General features: G+C 48.4%; 2 protein-coding genes across 5 annotated transcripts; one reads left to right on the plus strand and one right to left on the minus strand.

The window, feature by feature from the left end:
* The first annotated feature begins 892 nt into the window (after window positions 1-892).
* On the plus strand, window positions 893-18,262 carry LOC143001859 (myoferlin-like). 4 transcript variants are annotated; one of them, XM_076151700.1, is made up of 55 exons: window positions 893-1,115; window positions 1,765-1,820; window positions 2,120-2,211; window positions 5,057-5,165; window positions 5,272-5,335; window positions 5,426-5,544; window positions 5,637-5,765; window positions 5,849-5,911; window positions 6,024-6,074; window positions 6,164-6,194; window positions 6,280-6,395; window positions 6,481-6,607; window positions 6,681-6,784; window positions 6,955-7,023; window positions 7,121-7,164; window positions 7,679-7,761; window positions 7,910-7,948; window positions 8,268-8,392; window positions 8,478-8,591; window positions 8,725-8,902; window positions 8,996-9,120; window positions 9,208-9,317; window positions 9,486-9,675; window positions 9,754-9,909; window positions 10,015-10,146; window positions 10,257-10,420; window positions 11,079-11,193; window positions 11,286-11,388; window positions 11,631-11,773; window positions 11,861-12,031; window positions 12,126-12,213; window positions 12,354-12,431; window positions 12,513-12,694; window positions 12,778-12,936; window positions 13,013-13,093; window positions 13,195-13,356; window positions 13,470-13,635; window positions 13,720-13,787; window positions 13,955-14,011; window positions 14,804-14,815; window positions 14,930-15,028; window positions 15,106-15,234; window positions 15,328-15,477; window positions 15,568-15,659; window positions 15,746-15,916; window positions 16,000-16,142; window positions 16,267-16,406; window positions 16,498-16,586; window positions 16,674-16,769; window positions 16,846-16,987; window positions 17,086-17,185; window positions 17,273-17,466; window positions 17,551-17,660; window positions 17,756-17,903; window positions 17,992-18,262. In XM_076151700.1, exons 1-55 carry the CDS (start codon window positions 1,028-1,030, stop codon window positions 18,028-18,030), a joined length of 6,105 nt encoding a protein of 2,034 aa, XP_076007815.1. In that variant the 5' UTR covers window positions 893-1,027; the 3' UTR covers window positions 18,031-18,262. The 4 variants fall into 4 exon arrangements, with proteins under 4 accessions (XP_076007815.1, XP_076007812.1, XP_076007813.1 ...); XM_076151697.1 differs by lacking the exon at window positions 13,955-14,011; XM_076151698.1 differs by lacking the exon at window positions 13,955-14,011 and having other exon boundaries at window positions 13,016-13,093.
* On the minus strand, window positions 18,224-21,209 carry aarsd1 (alanyl-tRNA synthetase domain containing 1). Its single transcript, XM_076151701.1, has 12 exons — window positions 21,112-21,209; window positions 20,658-20,786; window positions 20,401-20,560; window positions 20,258-20,315; window positions 20,011-20,167; window positions 19,813-19,929; window positions 19,580-19,710; window positions 19,265-19,331; window positions 18,982-19,073; window positions 18,838-18,892; window positions 18,668-18,762; window positions 18,224-18,596 (listed from the first exon to the last, which is right to left on the minus strand). The coding sequence occupies exons 1-12, from the start codon at window positions 21,148-21,150 to the stop codon at window positions 18,446-18,448; spliced, it is 1,251 nt and encodes a 416-aa protein (XP_076007816.1). The 5' UTR covers window positions 21,151-21,209; the 3' UTR covers window positions 18,224-18,445.
* Window positions 21,210-21,504: the final 295 nt, after the last annotated feature.

A 21,504-nucleotide genomic window follows, 5' to 3' on the forward strand; every position in this document is an offset into this window, starting at 1 on the left:
TTACCCTGAATGCACAATTGCTAAGTATAGTTTATTATTAAATAACGTTTAGCGATGGTGTTGTTACTGTATAATGCCGCTATATGGCATCGCAACACAAATGCTCATAATTCAGTCAAACGGCGAGAGCTGTTTATCCCTGTTGATATTAAACAAATCATATTTAACATGTATTTTTTTCATTTGTTTTATTTTAAATTTTGCCTAATCACGTTGACATCACTGTGAATGCACAATTTCTAAGTATGGGTTTTAATTTCTGTATTTATTAAATAACGTTTAAAATAGGGCGACGGTGTTGTAACTAAATGATGCCGCTAGATGGCGTTAAACACCACAAATGGTCGAAATTCAGTCAAACAGCGAGAATTGTTTTGGCCTCTTAATATTAAACAAACTATGCTTTAAATCTATTCTGTCCACTATTTAATTTAAATTTTTGCTAAATCAAGTTGACATTACCCTGAATAAACAATTGCTAAGTAAAGTTTATTATTAAATAACGTTTAGCGACGGTGTTATTACGCTATAACGCCACTAGATGGCGTTGCAACACAAATGGTCGTAATTCAGTCAAACGGCGATAAAGAAAAGAAGTCCATCGTCGTTGGGGTTTGTTCAATAATTATACCAACTCTTAGCTGCTCGTTTATTTACATTGATTTTAAATGTTTCATGTTTTTAGTTATTCTCCAACCTCATTTCATGTTTTGAAACACATTTTGCACTGATCTGCTCCCTGAAAGAGGCATTTAGCAGGAGAGAAACACATCCACCCCAGTGATTCAGTCGCAGGATGGCAGCTGCAGCTCACAAGCTTCCACTCGGGTTATTGACACACCCGTGACCCGCCCTCAGCTCCACCAACGGGACATGTACTTCCCCCAGCTGTGCCCCGTGGCTGCAGTGATGGGGCGGTCAGGATGCTGACAGCACCACGGTCTGCTTTACTTCACTTTACTTCTCTTTGATCACTTTCAGGCCTTAAGTTTGGCGCTTTTTTGCGGGGTTTTGTGCGTTTGTTACCATGTTGCGGGTTCAAGTGGTGTCGGCTAAAGGTCTGCCGAAGAAGAAAGTTGGATATCCTGATCCGATTGTTTCTGTGATTTATAAAGGTAAGAATTATTATTATTGTTATTATTAAGATCAACTTCTTATTAAGTTACCCTCAGTATTTGGATAGATCGGTTTGTTATTTATCCATTATCTTCTGTTTTGACACCTAAGGAAGTGTTGTTCCGGGCTTTTGTCCGTTTTAGGGTTTTCCCAACTTTCCAAACTCAATGACACCTCTGGAATCTTGGTTGGAAATAAAGGAAAGACTGAATGAACACAAACAGCTCAAGTTTAGAGAGAGAAAAGAGTGGGGAAGAAGCTGACTGTCCTGTGAGGATCTGCTGTCCTGTCACAGTGGCAGCAGCAGGTTTGATGGTAATCAGCTGTAGTTGGTCTCAGCTGTAGTTGGTCTCAGCTGTTTCCCCCTCAGCTGCAGGTCTGCCAGCTTCCCCTTTACCTTGTGTCTTTGTTTGAAAAGCAGAAACTGCTAATCAATGCCAACGTGTTTGCAGAAATGTTATAATGTTGTCAGGAATATAGTCTGAGACAGGGGAGGGGGGGCAATATGCCAGGTCAGTGTGAAGGTAAGGTGATCAGTTGAATCAATCCCAATCAATCACAGCTCAGTGGTTTAATAGTTAAATAAAAATAACCTGGATGACTCGAATCTGCAAAGAGTTCTTACCACATCTTTGATTTGACTTTCAGATGTGAAGAAGAAAACAAAATCTGTTGACAGTGAGGTGAATCCTGAATGGAATGAGGTACACACGCACGCACGCACGCACGCACACACACACACACACATTCAGATAACCCAGATGCAAGGATGTAAAGATCATCCCAGTGTTCAATGTAAGCAGATCTCTGTCAGATTGGAGGATTGATGAGGTCAAAGTATGAAGCACTGATTCAATAATTGATTGTCCACTTGAAAATACAGACCTCAGTGTTTCTGTGTATGTCTAATGTTAATAGGTAATGTGACAAACACACTTTGTTCAGATGTCCTTGAAGGTTCCTTTGTGTCTCATCCTAACGGCATCGTGTCGCTCTGTTGCAGGTGCTCGAGTTTGACCTGAAGGGCGCTGCTCTGGATTCCAACTCCTTCCTAGACGTGGTTGTGAAAGACTATGAAACCATTGGGAAAGATAAGTAAGTGTGTGTGTGTGTGTGTAAGTCCTCCCAGAGACACTGTGTCGGCTTCTTTGTGTTTGTTTGAAGGGATTGCAGTGACGAAAGAGAGAAGCCGTCTGAATCACTCTGCAAACTTCTGCCTGTGTGAACCGCGTCCCTGTTTGCCGTAGGTGTGTTGTTCTCCATCAGGCAGACTTGTAGCAACAGTAGAAGAAGTGTGTGTGTGTGTGTGTGTTGCGTTTGCTCAAAGGCACGCCAAAGGCCACAATCCGCCCATTACGTTGCACCACTTTATCAAAATTGACACAGAGATGCACAGAGAAAATCATCCGTCAGGCATTTGCAGGTGTTGACTGGTGTGCTCTCTAAAACACACACACACACACACACCCTGCTTACTTGCCATGCCGGGACTTGCACACTTGCTTGTGTGGGATGAGCGTTTTCTGGCAACAATGAAGGCATGAATCGCTGTTTGTTCTCCGTCTCCCTGGGATCTGATGGCACTCTGTGATGAAGGGAGGGAGGGAGGGAGAGAGGGAGAGAGGGAGGAACCCTGGGACGGAAAAAAACCTCCAAATTATGCTGCAGCTCCCTCAGTGACGTGATGTTTCTGCTGCTTTGTGTGTGTTGGGTCGGTGTTTGTTCCCTTAAAGGCAGAATCACACATGGGACCGATTTAGAGCTCAGATTCACAAATGAGAGCCATCAGTCTCATCTGTGTTTACAAAATGAAGAACAAGAAAATAGACCCTTCTTTTTCTTCTTCTTTCTTGCTGAGTTCTCTGGAGTCATGACTGAGGGAGGTGGTGTGTGTGTGTGTGTGTGTGTGTGTGGAGTCAAGTTTTCCGCGGGGCTGGCCCGGCTGAGGTCCACGCTCTGGGACCTCCGTCTCAAATGGATTTCCAGATGTTGTTATGGCGCCCCCCCTCCCTCCTGTCACCATGGAAACTGAAGTGGAAATGTAGGAAAGTAGAAATCGGCGTCCTCGAGACCGATTAGTTCTTAATGAGAGTCGTAAGATCGGAGGAAGAAGAAGCTACATGAGGAAGACATAAAGCTCCGAGTATGCAGCCATGATGATTGAATTTGTTGAGGATCAGCTGACTGAAGCTGACTTGAGGACAAACTGAGTCTTTATAGAGATTTAAAGTGTAACAGTACTGTGTTTCTAAAGCATTCGTCTCTCCATAAAGGTTCAGGAAAACAACTTCAGTCATCAACAGTTCTATTCTGACAGCAGTCTGACTCATGAGCCCTGATTTGCACTCAGTTTGCATGCTGCTGTTATCTCTCTCCTCTTGTTTCCTCTCTAAACTACAGCAGAGTCATTATTCACACTAATACACACGTCCACAGGCTGACAGTTTGGACTCAGGCCTTCTATTAAAGCATTTTCCCCACATAAATACATCATAGATCATATCTGATACCTGTTTGGTTCTAATTCAGTGTTTTTATAATAACTTGTGCCTCTCAGCGATCAGACTCCATCATCATGTTACTGTGGATCATTGTAATGGAGCAGTGAGGGTGTGAGTCAGTGTCATTGTGTGCTGGATGAGCCTAGTTTAGTTATTTGAAACTTTTGAAGCTTCTTTTCATCCAAGGAGACTCATTGTTGACGAGGTTACTCAGGCTGCAGACGCTTTAACTTCCTGAATACGTCCAACATTGACTCTAAATACTTCGCCGTGGATGTGGTTGTTTGTTTCTGACGCTTTGGTTCTCAGCTGTGTGTGTGTGTGTGTGTGTGTGTGTGTGTGTGTGTAGCTGACTCACAGGGCCCCCAGTCTCTGTTTGTATGTTGAAAGCAGCCAAACTAACTTCCTGCTTTGTGGCTTTCTGGGCTCTAATTTGAAACCTGTTGGCAGCGTTGTGCCGTAAAAACAATCCGAGCTCCAAACAGATGAAATGGAAGGCTGCACAGGTGTCGCATCCCTCCGGTCTGAGCTCAGCCTGAGGCGTAGAGGAAAGTTGATGCTCCGACGGGAAATCGGATCAGGAAAACTTCACTGATAACTTCCATGAATACATACCAGGTTTATTAACTCACTCAGTCCCCCGACGTCGGCCCGCTGGATGTTGCCAAGACGATAACAGTCCATCACATGTCCTCCCATTGAAAATGTCCAAACTATTCATGCACTGACCGAAGCTGTAAACGGATCCACAGCTGAGAATTCCTCCCTGAATGTCGGAATATTCCAAACTCACTTAATTCATGAATTCTCATGAATCTTCCCCTAATGATGGATGATTGCGTTTACGTTTGTTTGACCTTCTGTCCTGTCCCTGCCACTCTTGCCTCCTCCTTTGCATTCTGGGAGAGGCTTGAGCAGGAAAGGGGACTATGGAAGACTGTTGCCTGGATACAGCAATAATTCCTCTTATAATGTACACACACACACACACACACACACACACACACACACACACACACACACATTCCTGCAGACGTCCTGTGACTGATGATGCTTACAATGAAGAACATGTTGGAGATAATTTATGAATCCTTAATCGTAGAATCGCAGTAGAGGCGATGTCATTCTAGAGATTACGGCTCTGAAGATCGAACTCCAGCTGGTGTGAGAGCGTGGACTGTAAAGTGGCGAAATAGGGGCGGGGCTTGTCGTTAAAGCTCATGGAGCTCCTGTGTGAGCGCTGTTGACTGTGTTCATGGGTGCGTTTAGTTTGTCTGAGCGGGCGCTTTGTTAGCTCTGGGTGGAGTCCCCATCCTCGTGCCCCTTTTGTGGCTGCTGACTGCACACACACACACACACACACAGACATATGAATATGAAACCTGATTGTTGACACTACAGTGGTTGCCAGAGTTTTATTGTCTCTTACTCTCTCATAGGTTCCTGGGATCAGCCAAAGTGTCCCTGAGAGACCTCGCCTCAGGACAGGCCAAGAGTCTGCCGTCCAAAAACGTCCCTCTGGTCTCTGAGAGTGGACAGAGCGTCGGAGTGAGTTTCCTTTTTGTCCATACGCAGATACAGACACGGACGCGTCTCTATAAACATCCTGCTGCCATTGAACATGACTTTAAAACAGCCAATCATGTCCTCCTAGGCAACGATCGACCTGGTGGTAAGCTACCAGGCTCCGCCCAGTGCCGGCTCGACCCAAAGCGATGGTATGTTTGTATAATAATAAGACAAATTTATATTAATGCAATTGGAAGTATGTTTCAGTTTACATCTGATCACCTGCTCTTCCTGTTCAGGTGGCGATGGCGGCACAGCGAACCCCCCCGCCCCCGGTCAGTCTGTTGACCTCCGTCAGAAGGTGGCCCGGGGGGTCGAGAGTCGCCACAGACTGGCCAACAAGACTCAGGACTTCCAGGTGAGACACAAACACTCCAGCCTGATGTTCTGAGACGTTCCCTCTCCAGCGTTCTACATCCTGACCACTCACCTTCAACTCTGATCTTTCAGATCCGCGTCCGCGTCATCCAAGCTCGTCAGTTGCCTGGCAACAACATCAAACCCGTGGTTAAGGTCAACACGTGCGGAGATACGCACAGGACGAGGATGAAGAGAGGAAACAACCCGTTCTTTGACGAGGTTCTCACGGCGTTCCTCTGCAGACGTTTGATTGATGGATGTGTGGCGCTCGTTGATTCTGACGTGTTTCTCCATTTTTGCAGATCTTCTTCTTCAACGTCCACATGCTCCCGTCAGACCTGTTTGATCAGTACATCAGCATCCGAGTGAGTTCATGTCCACGTCTCTGTCTCTGTCCTCTCTGCCAATGGAGATAAGAACCATTTACTGTTTGAAAAATGAGCTTATGAGCCATTTCCTGTTTTATTTCCTCTGCAGGTGTACAACGCCTTCTCACTGAGGGCCGACAGCCTCATGGGGGAATTCAAGGTAACGCCTCTCGCGTGTTTGTGGCGATTGTACTTGTAGGTCATCTAGCCTGATCTCTTCTTCTCTCCCCCTCTCTCTCTCTCTCTCAGGTGGACATCGGTTATGTCTACGATGAAACAGGTGCGCTTGCAGCAGAGTGAGTTTGTAGATGTGGCGTTAAGTGTGGTTTCGCTCTCTGTAACGTCACGGCAACGTTCCATTTCAGACCACTGCATCATGAGGAAGTGGCTGCTGCTGAATGACCCGGACGACTCCAACTCCGGATCCAAGGGTTACCTCAAAGTCAGCCTCTTCGTGGTGGGGACAGGAAACGACCCGCCGGTACGAGTCCACCACGCTCTTCATCTGCTGCTCTACCTGCCGCTCTGTCTCCCTCCACCTCACTTCCTGTTTCCATCTCACGCAGGTGGAGAAAACAGAGGCAGACGACGACGAGGACGACATAGAGAGTAACCTGCTCCTGCCGGCCGGGGTCACCCTGCGATGGGCCAACCTGTCTCTGAAGGTGTTCAAGGCTGAGGACATCCCCCAGAGTAAGAGACTCCATGTCAAACACTGGACACTGTGTCCTCATTGCTGATCAGACCTTGTGTGTCCTTGTTTCAGTGGACAACACGCCCGCACAGTTCTTGAAGGAAATGTTGGGAGCAGAAGGAAACAAGAAGAACCTGGTGGATCCGTTCCTGGAGGCTGGATTTGCTGGCATTAAGGTTCCCGGTTCAACTTCTGTTACTCGTGGTGTAGATTCACTGTGTGGCCGTCACAGAGGACAGAAGCTGATGGTGCTTCTGTTTGGTCTCTCTCTCTCTCTCTCTCTCTCTCTCTCTCTCTCTCTCTCTCTCTCTCTCTCTTCCCCCCCCCCCCCCCCCTTTCTCTCCAGCTGTGCACGCAGATCAAGGAGAAGAACGCAAACCCAGACTGGAACCAAGTGCTGAACCTGCAGGTCAAGGTAACTACGCAGTTGCAGTTTGAGTCCATACACGTCACAGGTGTTACAGTGTGTTTGCTTCAGTGTCATCAGCTGATTGTTGTTTATGTTGCCGTAGTTCCCGTCCATGTGTGAACGCATCAGGCTGACCGTGTTTGATTGGTGAGTCAGAGCCTGGAGGTCCTGGAGACAATGATGGAGTTCTGTAAAGGGAATTTGGAGTTCAGAACAAACAGTTTCTGGAGAATGGTCAGCTGTGTGTGTGTGTGTGTGTGTGTGTGTGTGTTCCCATGCCCCATTACCAACCACATGAGAATACCTCAGCAGCCTATGACTCAGACTGTGCTGGCCTCTCCCTTCCCTTCCATAACACACTCCGGGATCCTGTTGGCACCTTCACTGAGCACTTTTCTATGTGGGTGGGTGTGTGTGTATATGTGTGTGTCAGTGAGTCAAATCAAATCAATCAAGTCCAGGAAGGCTGGAAGGGAAATAAAGTCAGCAAAAAAAGTCCATATCCCAGAGCTCAAACGCTGCTAAAGAGTGTGTGTGTGTGTTTCTCTCTCGTGTGCTTCCTGGAGGGTGTAAGCGCCCACGCCGTCATGTCATGTCATGTTTGCACATCACGGACAAGCACGAACACGCAAAGGTCTAAGATTGATGCTTGTGATTGCAGGGATCGCTTGACTGGCAACGACGCCATCGGCACCACGTACCTGAACCTGGCCAAGATTGCCTCCTCTGGTGGAGAAGTGGAAGGTAACGCTCCATTCTGATCTGCTTCTCATCAGGACAGGAAGCGAACTCTCATGTTTGGCGTTGAGTCCATATGACCTCCAGATTTATTCAGCAGTCTTCTTTCTCTTGTGCTGATCTATTCGCTTTGTCCCTTTTTCTCCTGGAATAGAGGAACATGCAGGAAATGACGATATCCCGTCATATGAAGGTGCACCTGTGCTCCTCTCTCTCTGGCTCTGTGTAGCATGTTGCTCTGCATGTCCTCTGCTCTAGATAGAGCTCAAACTGTGTATTCACGTCACGCTGAATTCCTAAATCGTGTCACGTCAGTAATGATTTTAATACAGCGTTTAAATGTTTAACCTCAGTTTTGTTGTCGTCCGCCACTCGCCTCACTCCATGTGCCTCCGTCTGTCCGTCCGTCCGTCAATCACGCCTCACCAAGCGATTAACATAGCGGCTTTGCTCGCTGTAGCTCGACATCAGATCGCGGCGGTGCTGACGTCTCCGTTCTCGTCCCTCTCCAGCGACCACAGGCGAGTCTGAGGTGGGCTTCCTGCCTGTGTTTGGTCCCTGCTACATCAACCTGTACGGCAGCCCCAGAGAGTTCTCCGGCCTGCCAGACCCCTACGAGGCCCTCAACCATGGCAAGGTAGCAGTTTAGATTCATGATCTGTATCCAGCATCTTCATCGTGTCCATGTCCACGCTCACGTTCTGGTCACTGCTTTGTCCCAGGGAGAGGGCGTGGCCTACAGGGGGAGGGTCCTGGTCCAGCTGACCACCAAGCTGAAGGAGAAGGAGGACAAAGTCGTTGACAGCATCACCAATGACGACATAATTGTGGTTCAGGTATTCACACTACCGATAGACTGAGTGTGATTAAGTTCAGCCTCGACTTCTTTTAACAGGTCGGAGAATGATGTTGGGATTTCGTCGGCTCTGACAGACTCTCTCTCTCTCGCTCTCTCTTCCCGTGCATCAGAAGTACCAGAGGAGGAGGAAGTACTGCCTGTGCGCTGTCTTCCACAGCGCCTCCATGATCCAGGAACCCGGCGAACCCATCCAATTTGAGGTCAGCATCGGTAACTACGGCAACAAGCTGGACACCACGTGCAAACCGCTGTCCTCCACCACTCAGTTTAGCTGCGCAGTGTTCGACGGTGAGGAACTAAATGGCAAATCTGAAACAGGAAAGTTGGCTTAGACGGTGTGGAAATGGATCTGTATGTATGATTTGCGTGTGATGTGTTTAGGGAACCACTACTACTACCTGCCCTGGGCCAACACCAAGCCGGTGGTTGTGGTGATGTCTTTCTGGGAGGACATCAGCCATCGCCTGGAGGCTGTTAACATCATCCTCTACATCGCTGATCGCTTGGTAACACAGCTTCTAACCCCCCGAGTGGAGACCCCACAGGCTTCAGAGCGGCTCAATCCTCACCGCTGGTTTACCTTCTTGTTTCAGGAATCTAACCTGGAGGAGTTCCGGGTCGCCATCCTGGCTAAAGTGGACGACAACCAACTGACCGAGGTGTGGATGAAGTTGCTCAATCAGCTGATGGAGGATATAGAAAGGTACGACAGAGGACGAGTGGATGACCTGAAAGAAGAGAGGGGCTGGTGTTGCATTGTGGCTGTAGAACTGAGGGGGGCGCTATAGTTAAAGGGGATCTCCATCTATCTAATTCAGTTTGTTGTTCTCTGTCTCTCTGTCCACCCCGTCTGGTCTCTGCTGTCCCCCAGTTACCCGACGCCCGAGCTGGAGGGCCGTACCAACCTCACGTCCCTGGACTTCCAGCTGAAGAAGCTTCGTGACAGCGCACTGACCTCCATGAAGGAAGCGGCCCAACGCATGACAACAGCCAGAGAGAAAGAAGAGACGCTGGCCGACATCGAGGCCTGGCTGAAAAAACTGAGGACCCTGGCCGAGGAGGTTGGAGACGTTTGTTGCCTTGTGCACGGTGCGACAGTGTTTGATTGATTGACCAGCTAATGTCTTCCTGTTGTCCAGCCCCAGAACAGCATGCCGGACGTCATCATCTGGATGCTGAGAGGTGAGAAGCGAGTGGCCTACAGTCGCATCCCGGCCCAGGAGATCCTCTACTCCCAACACAGCGAGCAGGCCTGTGGACGACATTGCGGCAAGACTCAGAACGTCTTCATGCAGGTGCATCTCTCTGCCTCGATCGCTTACAAAATAAAGCAGGAAATGATTGATGATTGATGTACTGATCCTTTGCATCGTGTCGACTGATTACTTTGCTCCCATCAGTACCCAATGGACAAGACGAAGGGCTTGAAGGTGCCGGTGCACATCCGAGTGGACATGTGGCTGGGTTTGTCTGCACATGAGGCCAAGTTTAACACCTTCTCTCAGGGAACCTTCAGCGTCTTTGCCGAGTTGGTACGTAACACGTTTTAGAGGTTGATGTTCCAGAAGATAGTCTGTATCACGCACAGCGATTTACAGCCTGCAGGCAGTTCACCTCCAGGTGTGTGCTTTTGCATTTACAGTACGAGAACCAGGCCAAGATGTTTGGGAAATGGGGCACCACGGGACTGGTGGGGCGCCACAAGTACTCGGACATAACGGGCAAGATGAAGCTGAAGCAGGAGTACTTCATGCCCCCTCCAGGATGGGAGTGGGAGGACAAGTGGGTGGTCGATCCAGAGAAAGCGTGAGTATCTGCAGATCTCCTCTTCTATCGTGTCAAACACTGGAACACATTCACAACACACTGCATTACAACGTCTCAATCTCATTTTATTTTTCCAACCTATTATGGGTTCTCATAACTCTTTAATTGAATAAATGAAGTTGCTGCCACCACTGAAAACCTGAACACCAAACAGTTTCTTTATGGCAGGCGGGCAGGGATGGGGGTGTGTGAATGTGGGGTTGTGTGAGTGTTGGGGTGGTGGGGTGGGTCGAGTAGTTGGGTGGGATATCTCCCCCTCTCTCCCTCCTCGTTTGTGTCGGTCTGATCCGTCTTCACTCAACACAGCGTTCTGCCTGCGTGGGCTCAAGTGGAGGAAATGAGTCTGCTGATGTTTACATTCCTCTCATGCCACTGAACATAATAGAAGCACATAATAGAAGATAGTGTGCCAGTGAGCTGGACGCTTTAACCCTTTTAAGTGTCATGATTTAACCCTTTAATTTACATTTCCCCCCCAACACAAAACGTTAAAGATCAGAACCCAAATCCAGAGGTCGTTATCAGAGGGACGAAGTTCAGCAAAGAGATGTTTGACAATTTGGTATTTTAAAGACAAGAAGCCTTTCTAAGAGGATGTGTTTGTGTGTTGGGCGTGTGTGTGTGGTTTCGGTTGCAGGCTGCTGACGGAGGCAGATGCTGGACACTCTGAATTCATGGACGAGGTGTTTGAAAACCAGACTCGCTTCCCCGGCAGAGAGTGGAAGGCCGCGTCTGAGTGCTACACCGACGTGGTGAGGTCGCAACGCAGAGAAGCAGAATGCACCGAGACATTGAGTCAGAGCAAAAGTTCAATCAGCAACCGGTGTGTTTTTGTCCGGTACAGAACGGAGAGAAGAGTCAGAGTCCTGGAGAGTTTGATCTTCCTGCAGGCTGGAAGTCGGAGGACGCCTGGATCGTGGACGAAAACAGAGCCGTGGATGATGAAGGTGCAGTCAGAGTGTTGTTCACCCTGCTGGAGTCAGACTGCATGCGAGTCTTATTCAATATAATGACTTAAAGTGTCTGTGTGGAGTGTGTGTCGTCTTGTGTTCAGGGGCCACTTGCATACAATGGGAAACTCTGTGTTCAGTGTATGCAAATATAATAATAGTCTCATAATAGGGGTTCTTTGTTCCTCTGCGAAAGTTTGCATATGTGTGTGTCTGATGTGCGTGTGTGTACTCCACAGGTTGGGAATACGGTGTGACCATCCCCCCAGATGACAAGCCTCTGTCCTGGGTCTCTGCGGAGAAAGTGTACCACGTGCACCGCAGGAAGAGGCTGGTGAGGACTCGCAAGAGAGCCGCACCCCCTGCAGGAGGCGCTGTGGAGGTCAGGGCACGGGGCAGAACACACACACACTCTGCTGGAAAATGATAGACTGCAGCATCACTTTAGCATCATATTATGTCTTTATAGAAGCGTGCCCTCGGTGACCCTGAAGGCTGGGAATTCTCCTCTCTGATTGGCTGGAAGTTCCACAGGAAGGAGCGGTCGTCAGACTCGTTCCGGCGCCGGCGCTGGAGGCGTAAGATGGCGCCTGAAGATCGCCTGGGAGCGTCAGCCATTTTCAAACTGGAGGGGGCATTAGTGAGTCTGTCTGTCTGTCTGTCAAACACCTACAGCACGGGATTACCCAAAATGCAACACTGCAAACAACTGTATTATGTTATTGTTGTTGCAGGGCATCGACACCGAGGAGACGGAGTCCAAGGGAGACGCCACCAAGCTGTTTGGTGGCAACACGCCCACCGTGTCCTGCTCGTTTGACCGTGAGCGACACACACACACACACACACACACACACACACACACACACACACACACACACACACACACACACACACACACACACACACACACACACACACACACACACACACTATTGATCAGCTTTATTTCCCCTCTATAGGGTCGCACATGTATCACCTCCGTGTCTACGTCTATCAGGCGAGGAACCTGGCCTCCATGGACAAAGACAGTTTTTCTGGTAAGATTCTACAAAATGGTCATAAGGTTTCTGCAGTCGCAGGACGCTCGAGCCGTTTCGTTTCCTGTCTCTCCACCACAGATCCGTACACGCACGTCTCTTTCCTGCACGTCAGCAAAACCACGGAGAAGCTGCGAGCGACGCTGAACCCCACCTGGGACCAGACGTTGATTTTCGACGACTTGGAGATCTACGGAGACCCTCAGACCGTCGCCCAGCACCCACCTCATGTTGTGTTTGAGTTCTACGACAATGACCAAGTGGTAGGTGCAGAGACAAACACACACACACATACACACATACCCATGAGGTGAAGGTGAGCTGTAAAGTCTTCCTCTCTGTGCAGGGGAAGGACGAGATGCTGGGCCGCAGCGTTTTAGCCCCGATGGTGAAGCTGAATCCAGGGGTGGAACTCAAACCTAAGCTGCTGTGGCACCCCATTATCCAGAAAGGTCAAAGGGCAGGAGAGGCACTGGTGGCTGCTGAACTCATCCTGAAAGACAAGGTTTGCTACGAACCATTCTCTTATGAAGAAGCTCCCAAAGCTTCAGACCTTCAACCTCTCCGTCCTCCCGTCTCAGCAGGGCGAGTCAGAACTTTCCCTGGCCCCCCAGAGGGTCCCCCAGGGGATCCGGCCTGTGGTCCAGCGCACTGCTATAGAGGTAACACAACCTTCACTCACACACAAGCTGCCTCTCTAAACTGATGTTTAGATGTTCCTCACCTCTCCCTCCTCTTCTCTCCTGTGTGTGTGTCCGTCCAGATTCTGGCCTGGGGTCTGAGGAACATGAAGTCATACCAGCTGGCCGCCGTGTCCTCACCCAGCCTGGTGGTGGAGTGCGGAGGGAAGAGGGTGGAGTCGGCCGTCATCAAGAACATGAAAAGGAGCCCCAACTTTCCCGGCTCAGTCCTCTTCATCGAAGCGGTAACGTGCATCGCCTTGTCTTCGGCGCCGAGTGTTTGCTCTTGTGCTTTCTTCTTCTTCTTTTGTTTTCTGTGCATTAGGGAAGGTTTATGTGTTTTTGTTTCCCCATCTAGAGCCTTCCAAAGCAAGAGATGTACATGCCTCCCATCGTGCTGAAGGTGATCGACCACCGGCCGTTTGGCAGGAAGCCCGTGGTGGGTCAGTGCACCATCACGTCCCTGGAGAAGTTCCGGTGCGACCCATACGTCATCAGAGCTGAAGGAGCCATGTCGTCTAAAAGTAAGGCAGCGTTTTAAAACCCTTGCACCATCCAGAACATGCAGCTGCAGACGCGTGGAGATGACCATGTTCCTCCCCTCACAGTGGCTCTGATGAGCGCCCCCACCGAACACGTCTCCATCACCATGGACGAGAAGCTGCTAGAAGCTCAGGTAAAGTCTCTCACCTCAACAAAACAAACACAAACGTCTCCCATAGATCAGAAACAACTCAACTTCTGTCTAAAAACACATTGTTTTTTGTTTTCCTTTGCCACTAAAAAGGGCAAAATCTGGCTCTCCGAGTCAATTTTGACACAGTTTGTTACTCTGGCTTACAGTTCATATACAGCATGTCAGCTGCTGTGAACAAAATGGCTTCTCCTCCCTCCTACTTTGTATGTATGGTCACTTATTACAGCTTTCTAATACACAAGGCCGGGCACCAATGACACTGAGATGGTCTAATTCACCGCTCTTATGTGGAAATGATCACGTTTACTGTGATTGCATGTAGTCATGTACTTCTTGCACGGGTTTACACGGGTCATGTCCCTTACTGGTGCTGATCACAGGCATGATGAGGCTGGAAGCACAACTCATGATCCTCATTAAGAGAGGCGAAAACTTGTTGATCGGGAATCAAATTGAGGTCTGGAGTTCAATGCTGTATTGTGTGTATGTGTGATCGTATTCTACTTTACTATGACTTCAGGTTAGTATAGAGTTGGTTAATACTCCTCTCTTAAAGGATTTCCTTAAACCACCAGTGTCATGTTGCAGGTCCATGAAGTCCATGAAGTGACAAGGATCCATTTGTATTTCACCTATAAAGCGACAATACAAATGGACAAAATCAGTGATGTCATATAATAAAGTCAAAGTACTTGCATGCATTTACAGTTACTTTACTCACCAAACGCCTCTTTGTCAGTTCGTGGACAAAATGCACCAAAGGTCATGAGAGGCGCCTCTGTGTCACACTTGTCACCCATACAGTCACCGCACACCCCGCACTGCCCACAGGAACATCATCATCTTCACCTTCATCACCCAAACTTTCACTTTTCATTCACTGTCTCACTGTCTCGCCACTTGTCACCAGCTTTTTTGTTCTCGCTTGCGTTTTATGTGTCTGACACTAATGACTTTGTCTGTTTTGTATTGCGACGCCTCTGTATTCTCCAAAGCTGGCAGAGAAGGTGAGAAACCAACACCAGATATGGCACCAATAATCAATAATCACATCCTGAATTCAGCGATTTAAAGAGGTTTCTCTGTGAAGATCAAAACGCTTTGTTGCTTCAAATCCTCAGGAAAAGGAAACGGTGGACTGGTGGAGTAAATTTTACGCTTCTGTGGGAGACTCAATGAAATGTGGCGATTACCTGAACAAAGGATACGACACCCTGAAAGTGAGTGTGTGTGTGTGAGAAAGTGTGTGTGAGAGTGTTAACATCACAGCTGTGTTAACGTGAACGTGTACTCTCAGGAGTATAAGTCTGAATTGGAGGACGTCGCAGAATTCAAAGGGCTGACAGATTTCTGCGACACCTTCAAACTGCAGCGAGGCAAGAACGAGAGCGGGGACGAGGACCCCACTGTGGTCGGAGAGTTTAAGGTGGTCGCTCAGTTTCATGAGGAATAAATCAAAATTTGAAGTTTTGCGGCTGAGCGGAAACTTAAATTTTCCCTTCATGGTTTTTCCCTGCAGGGTTCCTTTAAGGTTTACGCTCTGCCGGACAAAGTCCCTGCCCCTCCCCGTCAGTTCCGCGAGCTGCCGGAGAGCGTTCCCCAAGAGTGTGTGGTCAGGGTTTACGTGGTCCGAGCCTTGGACCTGCAGCCCAAAGACAACAACGGCAAAGTGAGGAACTCGTAATGTCTCACACAGACGCAGACACCCACACCCACACACACGTGGACCGTTTGAAACTTCTCCTCTCGCTCCCCTCAGTGTGACCCATACATGAAGATCTCAGTGGGGAGGAATAAGATTGAAGACAGGGACAACTACTTACCCAACACCACCAACCCTGTGTTTGGAAGGTACACAACTGAACGGATCAATCGCTCACTTTGCAATCTGACGTTCTGCTCTCCTCACAGTCTTCCTCCTTTTGTTTTGTTTGTAGGATGTATGAGATGACGTGTTTCCTGCCTCAGGACAAGGACCTGAAGATCTCCGTGTACGACTACGATCTCCTGACACGCGACGAGAAGGTGGGCGAGACCGTGATCGACCTGGAGAACCGCTTCCTGTCGCGATACAACTCCTACTGCGGCCTGCCGCAAACCTACTGCACGTAAGGAAACAAAGCAGAGGCACGAATAGGAATCAAATATAGTCAGGATCCACATTTTCTATCTCTGTCTGGCTTGATCTCAGCTCTGGTGTCAACCAATGGAGGGACCAGATGAAGCCGTCTCAGATCCTTGAGAACCTGGCCCGTCTCAAAGGCCTGTCCAAGCCCAGGATGGATGGCACCTCCATCACCTTTGACGGCAAACAACACACACTGGCCCAGTTTGGTACGTCACTTCTTTGTTTACATCCTTCCTACTGAACCTAATGAATGGAGACAGATTTGACCTTTTTAGTTCCGACATCGTAGCATGAAAAAGTAATGAAGGTGCTGCGTTCTTCACACCACAGAGGGAAACAAGGAGGTCCACCAGCACTTGGGTCCGGCAGAAGAACGACTCTGTCTGCACGTGCTCAGAACTCAGGGACTCGTGCCTGAACACGTCGAGACTCGCACACTCTACAGCTCCTTCCAGCCCTCCCTGCCTCAGGTACAAACACACACATACACACAGACCGTCTCTGCCTGATGTGACTACTTTGTGGTAATATGTATATAACCTGTGCATTGTTTCTCCTCAGGGAAGCCTTCAGATGTGGGTGGATATCTTCCCCAAAAGCATCGGCGCCCCCGGACCCCCGTTTGACATCACGCCACGCAAGGCCAAGAAGTACTGATATTGGACAGAATTTTGCAATATATTTCCGAATAATCGCACTATGACCTTTGCCTGGAGTGACGCCGGCTGTGTCTTCAGGTTTTTCCTGCGCGTTGTGGTCTGGAACACGACAGATGTGACTCTGGACGAGAAGAGCATCACCGGGGAACACATGAGCGACATCTACGTCAAAGGGTACGCTCTGTGAACTTTGTTACCACGGAAACACCCATCTCTGCGTCGCTCACGCTTTGTCATTGCTCGTCGCCAGGTGGATGCTGGGCATGGAGGAGGACAAGCAGAAGACGGATGTCCACTACAGGTCTCTGGACGGAGACGGAAACTTCAACTGGAGATTGGTCTTCGACTTTGAGTACCTGCCAGCTGAGCAGCGCTGTCTGGTGTCCAAGAAGGTGAGGCTGGACTCGGTTCAGAAGGCTTTGGGTTCCAACAGAATTCAAGTCAAAATCAGAGACTCTTCATTCATCCTCATGCATTCTCTATTGAACAGGAGCACTTTTGGAATCTCGACGAATCAGAATTCAGGATTCCCCCGAAGCTGATTGTTCAGATATGGGACAACGACAAGTTCTCACTGGACGATTACCTCGGTGAGGGACCGTCTGACTTTCTTCTGTCTCCCTGATTTGCAGAATGAAGCGCACATACAACATACGTCTTCCTGTCTGTGATCTCAGGTACATTGGAGCTGGACTTGCTTAACCTGGTGCCTCCTGCCAAGACTCCGGAGAAATGCTCGCTGGAGATGATGGAGGATCTGGAAACGGGAGTGCCACGCAAGTCAGTGGACGCCAAGTCCCTGTTTGCTCAAGAGTCGGTCAGAGGCTGGTGGCCCTGTGGCATTGAGCAGGACGGGAAGAAGGTCCTGGGTGTAAGCGTCCATACATTACTTTTGAGGTACACATCCAAGTCATAACGTGAGTCTCTTTGTTTAACATTTGTGTGTCTTTTAAAGGGCAAAGTGGAGATGACGGTGGAGATTGTGAGTGAAGTGGACTCAGATCAGAAACCTGCAGGAAAAGGCAGAGAAGATCCCAACATGAACCCCAAACTGGACCCTCCTAAGTAAGAACGCACAACTACACACAGACAAAAAAAAAACAAAAACATGGACGCACAATAAGTGACTGTTCATGTTCCATTGCTTCCTAACCAACCAGTCGGCCCGACACCTCCTTCTTCTGGTTTACTAACCCGTGCAAGACCATGAAGTTCATCGTGTGGCGGCGCTTCCGGTGCCTCTTCATCGGCCTGATCATCCTCATCATAGTGGTCCTCTTCCTCGCCATCCTGTTGTACTCATTACCGGTAAGGACGAGCAGGAAGGAGACGTTTTATCATAAAAAGGAAGGAAGGAACATTTGTCATTGATTGTTCCTGTTCTCTTTAATTACAGAACTACATCTCCATGAAGATAGTGCAGCCATTTCACTAACCAATCTACCCGACGACAGGAGGGATCAATGGAATGAGAGGACACGTCTACACGCTTTCAAAACTATATCTTAACTTTTTTTACTGCCTGTGGAAAATAAGATCTAAGTAAATGGGAAGGGGGTGGAGCTATTTGCACCTTTGCACTATAAGCGTTCTATATCTTGTACATTCTGTTCACGCTGCCACTGTGAGAGTTGTGAACTGTGCAATAAATAAGTAACTTTACGGCAGATGTCCTTTCCGTTATGACACAAACTTTATTAAAACACAGACCAGCGTGTTCTGGAACGAGGCCTTTGTCAGGGTCCAGAAACGGAACATATAGATCAAATCCCACCTGGAATACTAACACAGATAAATATGTATGAAATCAGTCAATCACATAAACAGCGTTTGACATGGAAAGTAGTGCTTTACGGGTGTTCCTGTGTTTCTTCTTCTGTGGTTTGTTTGCATTGCTGCTGCAGTAGCGCCTCCAGCTCGCCTCTGCGTGCCAGGCTGTTGGCTTTTCCCTGGAAGCGTCCGTTCTTTCCCGCTCCCTTTCCTTGCAGCATCTCCAGCACCCTGTGGAGCACAGGAACACACTCGGTGATGGGTTATTGATTTGAGGGGAGGGACGGTGAATCGTCTCTTACCGTGGTCCCATCTTGGTCACCAGATCGCTTGGTCCGGCCAGTACGAACAGACCGGGTCCCTTCTCCTCTCCGACTGTCAGGAAAACTAGAGTTTCCTAAGGACAGAGATGTGGAGGTCAGACTGAGACGCTTCACCGCTTGTACTCGCAGGGACGCATTCGTCCTCTTACCTCAGTGTCCATCTCATTGGCGATGATATTCATGAAGTCATTGTCACCCTCTTTTCTGTAGGGGGGATAAAAAGTAAAATTGTCTTAACCTCCAGATGTTTAACATGTGTAATGTATGTACGGCTCCAGGTGAGAGGTCTTTACTTGTGCAGGCTGAAGAAGTTTCCTCGCTGTGGGTTGCTCTTGAAGTTTTGCACGATGAGGAGGGCCATGTCTCTCAGCAGGGTCAGGTGACTCTGTCAAAGTGCAGCAAAGTTACCAGCAAACTTGGATTTATGTGATAAAAAACGACCTCTGCTGGCAACAAAGAGGTATTACAGTAGTAGCAGTAGTAGTAATAAAAGGCCAGAAAACGGAGCAAACATGAGTTCAGAAGGACAAACCTGTGACCCATTTTGAACATACTACAGTAATTCAGGTTTCTTACTTTGTGTAGCAGCTTCACAGACTTCTGCAGCTTCTCCACGGCCTCCACGTGATCGTCGGCTCCAGTTCTGTGCATGAAAATGGGTTATTCCATTTAGTGCAAGGACAGGGAATCAGTTTGATAATCAGATGACTGAGAGCAGAGAGCAGCAGGAGGACGTGGGGACAGAATTGAACATTGGATGAACTTGTCTTATATTACAGCCAAATCGGGTTTTTACAGATAAATTGACAGCTCTCCTCATCCGGGGACGAGGACAGGAAGTTGTCCCCGTGCAGCTCACCACTTCAGACCTCTCACGCTGTAAGAGCTCACTTCAGAAGAGACACCAGGGAGCGCTCGGTGCTGTGGCTTTTCTCTGCGTACTTCAGCACCCTGTTCCCCGTCAGGAAGATCAGGTTGGTTTTGCCTTTCTTCCCTTTCTCAGAACCCAGCAGCTTGATCACCTGACACACAGATACACACATTTAAAAACGCACATCAGCAGCCACAAAACTGATCACAGATTCATGAGGTGTGTGTGTTTGTGTGTGTGTGTGTTATTTAACCTGTAAGTCACTGAGGTTAGCCACGTGGGTTCCACAGCACATGTTTGTATCGACTCCCTCAATATCGATGACCCGAATGGGGCCTGCAATGTCCTCTGGCAGCCCTCGACTCCTCACCTATGGCACACACACACACATTTGTACACATGTATTGACAAACATCTCCTATGCAGCCCAGCAGTGTGTCAGCGTACACACCTTTTCCACACTGGGGTCATCTAGAGGGAGGAGCTGGACCGTGACAGGTTTGTGGGCTCTGATCTTCTCGTTCACAGCATCCTCCAGGGACTGGATCTGGGCGGGCTTCAGAGTGGGTGTGTCCAGCTCAATGTTGCTCCTCTGACGCCCCATTTCCCTGAAATATAGAGTGAGTGTCCTTGTCGTTATGGTTACAGGGCAGGTAGATGTCGTTCTGCTGTCTGAAATCGTTACAAATGGGGCGTACCAGGATGTGGTCTCGTATCCAAACATTGTTATTGCCAAAGCTGTGATCAAATGTTGACCTAAGAGACGGGAACAGAGGAATGAAACGGTTCATAAGAGCCAAAACAACAGATTCAGACCAAACACACACACACCAGCCCTCACCTGTGTGCTGCTGCATGTGGTCAAACCTCCTCTCCCAGTCCACCTTCACCAGCACCTCCTGGCCCTCCTCCAGCGGCGAGCTTACAAAATGAACGGCATCGGGCCCCTGCCTCGTCACCCTCAGGACAGGGACGTCCCCGATCAGCCCGTGGTCGTCTGGCTGAAGGACACGGCACCAAAACATGTGAGTTACAGATGTGGAAGGGACTGAAACCCATGAGCAAGGGAGGGGGTGAGGGAGAGGGGGTGCAGCTTACCTGTCCACCTCCCTCTGGAAATAAAATGGTGTCTTGGAGCTTCACGTTGAAACCTTTAAGAGTTTGTTTCTTCCCGTTGATTTCTTGTTTCAGTTCAGCAGCACAGCAAGAAACTACTGAGGTCGTAAACTACAAGGGGACAAAGTGCAACGGACCACAAGATCAGCTAACAGAACTGCAGCGTAACGCCTCTTACCGTGGTAAGAGGCGTTACCGTGGTAAATAGTAACTTAACATCGAGATTTAACTTATAGAAGAATATAATGACTAGCTACAAATAATGAAGCTGTTTTGGTTTTTGTAACCTAGACAACGTAGGAAATACATAAGCCTGTTCACGAGCTAGCACCAGAGCTACTGATAGTTACCATGGTAATTACGTTTGCAGAGAGAGAAAATATGTTGTTTTCACGGACAGTTTGAATATGATAACATGTCTGAATCAGATCCATACCTCTTTCATGTAGCATTCCCGTTGACATTGGAACGCCATGCTGGAGTGTTTGACAGCAGAACAAAACAGGACGCAGAATCCTACCGCTTCCGTGTCAGCTGTCAGTACGGGAAGCAAAATAGTCCAAACCTCATAACGGCAACGCTCTATCGTCGGCGACTACTTCGACAAACTAAGGATACTATACTACACTATACTATTCTATACTATACTATACTAAACCATACCATACTATACTATACTAAACCATACCATACTATACTATACTATACTATACTATACTATACTATACTATAACGGTTGCACACTGCCCAAATAACATATATGGTCAGGCCATGGTTGAGAAAACATTTTTATTAAAATGCAGTGAAGAACAAGATGTCAATAAATAAT

This window comes from Genypterus blacodes, unplaced genomic scaffold (genome assembly GCF_046128005.1).
Source record: "Genypterus blacodes isolate CSIRO-AG114 ecotype Tasmania unplaced genomic scaffold, CSIRO-AGI_Gbla_v1 ptg000055l_1, whole genome shotgun sequence".
Taxonomy (NCBI): Eukaryota; Metazoa; Chordata; class Actinopteri; order Ophidiiformes; family Ophidiidae; genus Genypterus; species Genypterus blacodes.